A 10,878-nucleotide genomic window follows, 5' to 3' on the forward strand; every position below is an offset into this window, starting at 1 on the left:
AAGTTCTTTACCTTCAAAACCTTCTGAGTGGCCTTTTCAGTTTGTTCTTCAGCAGCCAAAGCAGACAAACACCGTTAAAAATGGTCCACATTCTTTCACCTCTGAAAAATTTGTAAGTAGCACGTTGAAATCTACAGATGATCTGACTGAGGTTTTTTAAAAACAAACAAAAGCAGCACTGCAACAACTTTAGACATAAACAAAAGTGGAAACCTTAAAAACTATGGTTATTGATGTTGGTCTAGTCCACAATGCACCGCTTGAGGTTAGTCCTTAATGTTGCTGTGTGATTTGAATTGAATTATTTGCTTCCAAACATTCCTGGTCCTGAGCTGACGGCCAGTCTTCCTGGAAGCAGTCTGATGTTTTGATTTCTGGGACACAGCGGGACACGGCGGACTGTCTTTCATAAACCCTTCATAAAGACAGTTTTTATGAAAGACATAAATAGTGCTAATAAAAAGTTGATATGTTATTTAACCAGCGGATGTGCTGTATTCACCTAGGCTGCTCCTGTGTTGTGTCAGCAGTAAACTCCCCTGATTCAGTGGCACTGGACAGGAGTGATGTTCATGGCTTAGATACAAGTACCCTCGAGTCTACACCAAGGTTACTGTCGTTAAATTAAACTAAACTAAAACAGTGTAGTCTAATAAAATAAAAACTACTAATAGACCTTTGAAAAAACTTTGGGAACTTGGGTAAAATAAAATAAATATACATAGTTTTGGTATTTGTATATTTTGGTTAAATTTGTTATCACAAACTGTCTGATGAGATGTCTACAAGATAGAGAGCCAAGTGCTGTCAAATGTTCTTGTTATATTGTTATACGTGTCCTGATTTTCCTTAAGCTTTCCTGACATTATTCCAAAAATGCTGTAATAATTTTTTTTTTTTAAAAGCTCAGAAAGCTACCTGAAACTCAACTGAATTTAAAAACCAAAAGTGAAAAAGGAAAAAAAAAATTGGGCCATATTAATTTCATAAATGTAACATAAATATGTAAATAAGTTTAACAACTCATGTGGTCCCTGATATATCTTAATATGAGAAAAGAAGCTGAGCCCAACAAAACAAAACAGAAAAAGCTGATTTCTGTAATACACTGTGAAAAAAACCCAATTTTTTATGTCATTTCATTGTTTATGGGTTAATTACTTTGGTAATAAAATCTATGTGCAGGGGGTCTAAAATTAGGAAAAGCTGCAAAATTAATGAAAACACAGTTAAAATCCAAAATCTCTGTTCTTCACATTTTTTCAAAGCTGTCCAGTGGACTGGATTGGAGTCCTTACGGCCTACTTCAGTCTTCACTTCAGTCCTCACGTCAGGCCCTGGGCCTTATGTTTGACACCCCTCACTTAGTGAATATACATCACCTTTAAAAGGGGGCACAGCTCAACCTTGTGCATGTAGCACATGTGCACTTCTGTGGTGGTTGGGTTAAATGAATAGCAGATACATTTTGGGTGTGTGTAATGAAGGCCCACGGTGGGAAAAGAGGATGCTCGCTCATTTAAATTCTGCTGCTCGCGCAGACACTGAACCTGCAGCTGATTCATATTTGTAAAAACAAGATTTTCTGTTTGTGTCCTCATGAAAATTAATGCAATGCTTTTGACCTTCTTTACCCTGAACACGCTGCAAGGGGCCATCTCCGCTCTGGCTGTCTGTTTTGTATTTGCATGGAGAGATTTGCATATGATTAAATTATTGAATGTATTGCTGTGTTGTGACCCTGATGTGAAAGTGAGAGCCACAGAAAGTTGCTGCATGTTTCTCAGATGCTGAGATGATGCCGTATTGATCGATCCCTGTTAGTGAAATCAGATTCTTCCAGCAACAAAAAGGGTGTACGGTTGAAGCAGAACATGAGCACACAAGCAGAATATTAAATAAGCTGGAGGAAGACGAGCTGAGCCTTAGAAGAACTTATGCTGCAGGCTGCGTCGGCGGCCATTGTGAATAAAGGCTCGAGTTCTCGACCCCAAAAGTCATATCCAATATTTTCAGTTTGTCCTGTAAGTTTTACTTTCTGTGACTCGTTCCTCATTTCTGTTCTTCAAACACTTTCATTATTGTATTTGTTGGAATTTATGTCGAAACTACACCGCATGCAGTTTTTAGATTTTGTTTCTCTTGAAAGACGTCGTCCTGATGATGTCCAGCTAGTGTCCATAAACCACGAATTCTCTGACTCCTCTGTTTGTGCAAACAAACTTGTTATCACAATAGATTAAATGGACTATATAAGTCTAACCAGACTAAACAAGTCAAGCATATTAAACAGAGAATAAAGCATAAACAGTCTAAAACAGCAGTGCAGTTTATTTATGTATTTCTAGAGGACCAAAACTGCCAAAATTAAAATAAATAAATAAATAAATAAATGCCACAACAGATGTTGCTGTTAAATGCTTGAAAAGAATATAGATAAATATAGCAGTTAGTTGATGTTTTCTCTAATTTGCTTCTTAGAATTAACTTTATGTTAAAGGATCAACATGCTGTGTGATGATTGTGATCGACTGTGATCTGAGGGGTATACCACGATTCAAAAAGGTCAACAACAGCAAGCTTTCTTTGCTCTACCCTAGTACAAGATGACCAGTATCACAACGGTGGTTGTCAGCTTCCTCTGTTAAGCCGAGCTCTCTAGGCCTGGTGTATGTTTACATAAAAAGGGGTATTTCACTCTTCTTTTACACAAAGAATCCCTGTGAGCGCCCCCTACCCCGATCGGACCCGTTGGCATGTAATGATAAAAGGTGAAAAAATGTATAACGAACATAAAAAATATAAATACAAAAAATAAAAAAGTGAAATGCAAACTTGATTGTAAATAGGACAACATTAATACCCCAGAAAATCATTAATCATTAGATTTGGTGCACAGATCGGTAACATAAACATTTTAACTTTAATTACTGGCTGCACGTCAGATCTGTGAAACTTTAAACTGGATACTTTGAAACATTGAAGCTGACTGTCTCACAGCCTGGTAAACAAGATGTGGAGATAACTGTAGTCAGGAGATCAAAGTGAAATTAACTTGATTGATTGCTCTGGACCAAGTTATGTGTTCAGCATAAGTTACTATGGCGATCAAAGCTGAAGACTTCAAGCTCAACATACCTACAAATCTGCTAATCCGACTTCATGGCACAGCCCTCAGATGATGGGGACATAGGTGTATGTTGTTCTGGGTTTTGGAACTCCAACTGATCATTGATGCCTTAAGGACAAAAGTCATTTTTAAAAGATATAACATTGCTGTAAATTCTGGTTGGTAAACATCCCTCACCTCTCCTCTTCTCTCCGCTCTTGTCCTTTGTAGAGAGGTGAAGCGTTTCCTTGGCGCCGCCGTGGGTCTGTGCAGGTGGAGGGTCACATCACATGGGAGTGTGCGACTGCACGCGTGACGGTGTGTGTTTAGGCCTCCTGCCGTCACTCGCTCCTCCCAGACAGGCATGGCGGGGGGCAGGGAGCGCAGCGGCTCGAGGACGCAGAGGCCGTGGTCGGTGTACCGAGCCAACACACTGGAGCTGTCCAATGAGATGATCAGCTTGGCGCTCGCAGGTCAGAATATCGTGGAAACTGAGCTAGAGTCAGAAACTTTTTAGTGTTTTGTGCATTTGAGCAAAATAGAGTGTCAAATATAGTTTGGTCATATTTAAGGAGGTTAGGTTTAGAAAAAGGTCAAATAAGTCCAACTCTCACTGATAAAGCATCCCTGAGATATTCACGCATTATCAAAATGGTCAGATTTTGTATTTCAAAATAAAAGCCATTGAAATGTCCTGTATGAGTTTTTTACCTTTAATTTACAAACAGATTACAGGGAAACGTCCTGTTTTCACAGACGTATTTCCCTTTACCTTGATAGTATAACACGTCAGACTGTCACTCATTTAATATCAAGGCAGTCTGATTTGATCTGATCAAAATAAAAACCTTTCCTACAAAGGTAAACATGGCTTATAGCCATGAAAGGGATTACAGGAAAACATCCTTTTTACAGACATGCTATTAATCTAAAGGGAAGTATAATACCTCAAGCTGTCATTCCACGTCAAGTCATTCTGTGTATTTCAAAATAAAAGCCTTTTGAAAGTCTGAGCTGTGTTTACCTTTAATTTAAAAAGACATTACAAGGGTGCTAGTTTCATTTTCATCTAAACATAATCAAAATTGACTTAGAGTAGCTTCAATGTTGCAGCTGGAGATGATTTTAATAAATGAACTGCTGGTCGACTTTGTTTTTTAGTACTGAAGCATAATTTATCATGTACAAAAGCTTCAAATGCTGTTTCTCTGACTTAATGTTATGATGACGTTTGTGTTACTTTGCAGGAAATAGTCAGGACCCAGATGAACCTGTGCTGGAATTCAGTGTGGGTGAGTAATATGAGCATTTATGATGGCTGTCCGTGACATTTATAACCCGTATTTAAATTTAGTGGTCGTTAGTGCCTCAGTTCATGATCTACTCACTGCAAGTGACAGTGACTACCATAAGAGCAGAGTCTGCTCTTATGGTAGCAAAATATATTCAGAAAATCTCCATAAAACAGCAGCTCAGCAGCAGAAATATATCAGACAGTGAGAATATATGAGTATATGGTCAGCTGGTTATGAGCTAATGAGTATGTGTAATCAATCCAAACATTTTGAAACAAACTCTCCAACCTCGCAGCTGCAAGACTGCCTGTGCAACCACAAGTGCCTTCAGAGAGTCTTCCTGCTTGCCTCTTGGCTTGATTTGCTTGTGTTTTCTCACCCAGCATGCACAGACCTGGTGACTCCTTCTCTGGACCGAAAACCCAACACCTTTGTAGCAGTGAGCTGCACGACGCCGCCGCAGGCCTTCTGGACCAAACACGCCCAGACTGAAGTCATAGAGGTCAGACTCGTCACACAGATACAGAAACAGACTTAAAGTTACAGTTGGACTAATGTTTAAGCAGCTCTAGCTTCCATAACGTTGATTTCAGCTTGTAGCTGTGACTTAACGACGGCATAGTGACCTGTTTGCCACCACCCACACCTTCCTTATCTACGTCATTCAGTCTGGATGTGGAGGACGAGGGAGAAATGAATAATAAAACTGCAAAAACACACTTTTAGAAAAGTTTTGTTGCCAAACACGAATGTGACCTCTGAAAGAGCAATTTCAGAGGTCACATCACTTTGTATTCAATGCATTTATTTGCACACCCCCTCAAGTGCAGAGTGAGTCATCAAAAATAAGGATTTTGTTGGGTAAACACTCATAAATATGTATTTTTATGCATATTTGGCAAAGTTAAAATGATACAGTGTGAAACCAGTGTATTTTTAGGCGTATCTGTATGTGTTACAATGACTTTCTTCTTCCAAAATGCCTGTTTTGCACATGGTTTGAACTTTTAACTTAAATTTCAATGCAAATTGAAGCTGCTATTGTGTTACTTTTCCTTGAAAATGTGATTATGATAATAACAATAAAACAAAACATGAACTGCTGAACTATTTTGTGTAACCTGTGTCTCTCCACAGGGTACCAGTAACCCCAGCTTCCTCAGCAGCATTGCCTTCTTCCAGGACTCCAACATCAACCAGCTGACGCAGGTCAAACTGGCTGCGTATGATGTGAAGGATCGCTCGCAGGGCACGGTACGACCAGCAGCACTGATAATTTTATTTTAATAATTTGAGCAAAGAAGCAGCTCAGCGTGTGAACTGTCTGTCTGTCCAGATGTACATGTTGGGCTCTGCACTTTTCCCTGTGAAGGAGATACTGCAAGAGAAGAGCCACAAATTACAGCTCGAACTGCGGTAACACACACTTAAACACACAACACTTCTGCTTTTTTACTGCTGTATTCAAGATTCTTTAAATTCACCCCAGTTCTTTAAGCAAAACTCACTCCAACTTATTGCTGTTTTATTGCCGTCTTGATGCACCACTTTCACTTTGAAGACATAAACTGACTGCGAGTGAAAGATTTCTTGAAGCCATTTCTAAACAACTGCATATTCCAATATCATAATTACACCCCCACTAATATTTGGTTCAAGGTCTCTTAGCATGTTGCACCTCAACCAGACACTTTTCACAGCCATCAGTGAGCTTCTGGTATAATCCTGGCTTATATTTGACTGCTATTCTTGGCAGAATTGGGAGAGTTAAAGTGTTTGGTTTCTTGGCACAATCTTGGCTTTTAAGCTCAGTCCACAAATCTTTTCAACAGGGTTTAGGTCGGGGTTTTGGGAAGGCCATTCCAGAAGTTCAATGTGAACCTGCTTTATCCATTCAAAACTAGTTTTAATGTGTGTTTGGGATCATTATCCTATTGGAACACCCAATTATGTCAAAGTTTCAATGGTCTAGCTGTTGATTTGAGGTCAAGTTAAAGATTTTGGAGGTAGTCCTCCTTCATTATTCCATCCACCTTTTGCATCACCTGTACCACTGACAGCAAAACAGCCCCAGAGCATGCTGCTAGCACCACCCTGCTTGAGAGCTGGTACAGGTTTGAAAACATACCTCTTGTCATTGTGGACAAATAGCTCAATCTTTGTTTGGTTTGACCATAAAACCTTTTTTCTAGAAGGCATCTAGCTTGTTGATGTGGGCAGCTGCAAATTTTAGTCAAGTTTGAAAGTGTAGATCTTCAAGAAGGGGCTTTTCTCTTGGTCAGCACCCTTTCAGTCCATGATGATGTAAAACAAGTGTCACTGTGGACAGAGATTTTGGTCTTCCAGCAGTTTCCAGTTCATGACAGGCTCGAGTCTTGATGGTTCCTGATTTGTTCCTGGGCATCCCTACCAATTTCCTCTTATTTGAGGGTAACAGTTTGGATCTTCTTCCAGACCTCAGCAAATCTGAATAACTTGTACTTAAGTACAGTTGTTTGAACCGATGACCTTGGAATCTGCAGTTGTTTAGAAAAGACTCCAAAAGACCTTCCCAACTTGTTTAAATATACAGTTCTCCTTCTTGGATCTTCACTGAGTTCCTTAGACTTTCCCTTAGTTTTGAGTATTGGTCAGTCCAATGAGTTCTATCAAACAATCCTTTTTATGCTGCAAAGAAAAGCTACCAGTTGGACACAATCATGATCACTAACAAGAAGTTAACAAACATGTGCACCCAGTGTTTTAAAGTTGTTAAAGATGCATGCTGCACAATCATTCCACCCTGGACAAGAACAGTTAAAAGAAATCATTAAAAAGACAAGATTATCAATCAATCAAGCAATTTATTTATAAGCAGATTTAAAAACAACACAGGCTGACCAAAGTGCTGTACATAATAAAAAAGTAAAAAGTAGATCAAACACACACAAAGAACAAAACAAAACTCAGTCACAATTAAAAGCTAGAGTGTAAAAATGTGTTTTGATTGATTGATCGATAATATTTTATTCATCCCGATGGAAATTGGGTTAAGGCTGCCAGCCTTGCCAGCGCCATACACCATTTTCAAACAGGTTTTTAAAAATGTCTAGTGTTGGAGAGATCCTAATTTCAACAGGCAGACTGATCCAAGGTTTGGGCGCAGCAATCACAAAGGCCCGGTCTTCTCTGTTTTTTAGACTGCTTCTAGGGACAAACTAGAAGCAACTAGCAGCTGACCTAAGAGTTCTATTTGGAGTATTTTTAGTTAACAGATCAGAGAGGTATGCCAGAGCTAATCCATTTAGAGATTTAAAAACAAGCAATAAAATCTTAAAATCAATTCTACAACATACTTGAAAATGGTCATGTTTACGAGTGCCTGTCAAGAGTCAGGCTGCAGCATTCTGAACTAGCTGAAGATGAGAGAGCAGAGCCTGGCTGATACCAAAATAAAGACTATTACAGTAGTCAAGCCTGGATGAAATAAATGCATGTCTCACTTTCTCAAAGTCAGCAAATGACAAAATGTTCTTAGTTTTTGCAAGGGCTCTGAGCTAGAAGAAGTTGGCTTTTACAACAGAATTTATTTGTTTCTCAAATGAAAAGCTGCTATCAAAGAACACTCCCAGATTCTTTGCAAAGGGATTTCTGGACTTTTCCAGAGGACCATGGTCAACCTTAAGAGAAAAGCGAGGGTCAGAAGGTCCAAATAGAGCAATCTCAATTTTTTGGTCATTTATATTCAAAAGATTTAATGCAAACCATGATTTAATGTCATCAAGGCAGTCTAGCCAAAGAAAGATTACCATGACATTCATGCCCATGATGATTGTGTGTAAACTGCTGACCACAACGGTAAGCAAGAAATAAAAGATGCTTGAATTTTAACTGTACAGAAGAAACATTTCATTTTTATGAAATGTTTCTTCTTACTTTGAAAAGTAAGAAGTGTTGTCATTTATGTATTTACAACATATAAAAGCCTGCTTGTCATTTACTTCAATTTTTTTCTCCATCTTGACACAAAGCCTAATGTGGTTAGTCAAATGAAATGATGTGTGACGTCTTTCCTTTACTTTAAGTGTGTTTCCTGCTAAATTTGCAAGACAAAACTTGAAATGGAAAAAGCATATAGTGACAGATTTGTGGTTCTAGTTTTTAGTGTGCCACTGAAGATCTGCTGAGGATGTTGGATAGCAGAAGGACATGTAACTCAATATAATCGAAATGGCAGTGGTGGGTGGCACTCTGGAAATGAATCATCCGGCTGAGAAGAAGGATATTTAAAAAAAAAAAAACACAGAACAAACGTGGGCTGAGGAGGGAGACTTGAGGAACACCGCATTTAAAATGAATAGGAAACAGGAAGCAAGTATTAGCTAAGGCTGCTAAAGATGTTCCTTCAGAGAAGAAAGAGCCACTGACTGTAAAAGATCTTTATACAGCCACTGGTAAGAACATAGAAGATTAAAAGCGGATCTCTTAATTTTAACCTAGTTTGCAGAAGGTTTTTTGGCACTTAAAAAAGCTATTTAGGAATTAAATGATACTAAAAGAATGATTAGCAGCTTTAATGCTGTTTTATGTTCAAATGGGCAGATCAGCAGAGAACCAGCGGGTAGGGAACATCACTGTGGCGGCGTGGCAGATGGAGGAAAGAACAGATCAGAGGATGTCGATGGGACGTCTGCCAGAAAGTATCAACGGCCGGGTAAGAGGCTGGCAGCCACGGGCAGATTTATTTATCTTCCTTGTGATCTGAGTAGATATTTTCCATGATTGGCCAACACTGGCGTCAGTTATTATATCTGCAAGCTCAACAAATGTTCTGAGGTTAATTCAATTAATATAATTTTGCATTTGCATCAAAAGTTCTGATGTTTGCTTGTAAAGAATTTGATTAGACTTGTATACTTAAATATCTCAGACAGACTTCTGAGTGTTTACGCTTCATTGTCTCTCAAATGTTGGTAAAATGCTGCATGTTTGCTCCTGAGCCTTGCTTTCTGTGACTGCATATAAAGCATATATATTAAATGATCATGGTACAATAAAGACATCGCCATGTGGCAGTAAAGTCATTTATCTCGGGTTTGTGTAGAAGCTCTGGGAGTGTGGTGTAGGTGATAGTGGAGAGATAAAGGAAGGTGGATGCTGCCTGCCAGAGCTGACGTAGTGTAATGTTGGTGCTTGTGCTTGTCCTGCAGACGGTGCTGCCTGTCGACGAGAGCCTGACGGAGTCGATGGGAGTCCGAATCAAGTACGCCTCGTTGTGCAAAGATACCCTGCTGCGCTCAGGTGGGACAGCTTTGCTCTGTGACTCGGTGTGTGCAAAGTAGCGTGGTGTTAGTAAGGTTTTGGTGAAGTTTTGTTTTTCTTTCTTCTTAAATCAGTTAAAATAACTTGGCTACATTGTCCTGTACTTTGCTGATATATTTCTAATCAGTTTAATTAAACATTTGGATCAAAATTGTTTAATCTGGTAACTGAGTAAGCATTTAAAGACATGAATGTTAAACAGATCTTCCTGCATTAAATGCCTTCATTAGAACCCTTTCACATAAGCTTAGAGATCAGTCCGTGGATCCCTGGCAACCTCTGGTGGGAAGGAAAAATGTTTAATTCCTGGCTGGTTGTTGAGTGGTTGCTAGAAGCTGCTGCCAGTCACATGGTGGTGCACAATAAAACCTCCGTTAACAAGATGTAAGCTTGTTTAGAAACACTCGTTGTTTACTGTTTGAGTGAAAGTGAAACTCGGATAAACTGTCACACAAACCAGAAATGGCAAAAATTTGCCTTCAGAGTAAAAGTTGTGCCAACACACCACAACTTGTAGGTATTTTCTAATTGTTTTTTATTTTTTATTTCATTTTGACTTTTGATTTTCAGTTGAGTTTAGTTTCAGTTAAGTTTCCAGAGTGGGTTTTCTTATTTCAGTTTAGTTTCTGTTGTTTGAAAATGTTTAGATATAATGTAGTTTATATTAGTTTCACTGGTAGTTTTAGTCTATTTAATTAAGGTTGAACAGGTTGATCAGGTCAAAGACAAAAAGACTCAATAAAAGTTTTTACCCACCGGCTGTCAAACATACCCTACCTCCACCCTGTTTGAAGGATAACTGCACTGCCAACACTCATTACACTTTATTTATAAACCGTATTTTTATTCATACTATAAAGCAAACCAACATTCCTACCTTTGTAAACTGTATTTCTTATAACCGTATTTATTATAGTAGCAACAGCCCCCGCACACACTGAGTGTGTACCTCACAATGCACCTGCTCCTCAGATTGCATGTATGTGTATGTATATATGTAGGTGTGTATGTGGAAATATGTGTGTGTGTATGTGTATGTATGCATGCATATATGTGTGTATATATATATACATACATATACAGTGGGGCAAAAAAGTATTTAGTCAGCCACCGATTGTGCAAGTTCCCCCACCTAAAATGATGACAGAGGTCAGTAATTTGCACCAGAGGTAC

General features: G+C 38.8%; 1 protein-coding gene across 8 annotated transcripts in view; it reads left to right on the top strand.

Moving 5' to 3' along the window:
* The window catches only part of inpp4ab (inositol polyphosphate-4-phosphatase type I Ab), a 76,429-nt gene that overhangs the window by 29,127 nt on the left and 36,424 nt on the right, over positions 1-10,878 (top strand). For all 8 annotated transcript variants that reach the window (XM_005742217.1, XM_005742221.1, XM_005742224.1 and 5 more), the window contains exons 2-8: positions 3,341-3,582; positions 4,357-4,401; positions 4,788-4,906; positions 5,542-5,658; positions 5,741-5,820; positions 8,986-9,097; positions 9,594-9,684. In XM_005742217.1, the coding sequence (XP_005742274.1) occupies positions 3,474-3,582; positions 4,357-4,401; positions 4,788-4,906; positions 5,542-5,658; positions 5,741-5,820; positions 8,986-9,097; positions 9,594-9,684 (673 nt within the window). In that variant the 5' untranslated portion in view covers positions 3,341-3,473. The remainder of the gene's footprint in view (positions 1-3,340; positions 3,583-4,356; positions 4,402-4,787; positions 4,907-5,541; positions 5,659-5,740; positions 5,821-8,985; positions 9,098-9,593; positions 9,685-10,878) is intronic.

Source organism: Pundamilia nyererei, unplaced genomic scaffold (genome assembly GCF_000239375.1).
Source record: "Pundamilia nyererei isolate P.nyererei 1_Seehausen unplaced genomic scaffold, PunNye1.0 scaffold00118, whole genome shotgun sequence".
Classification (NCBI taxonomy): domain Eukaryota; kingdom Metazoa; phylum Chordata; class Actinopteri; order Cichliformes; family Cichlidae; genus Pundamilia; species Pundamilia nyererei.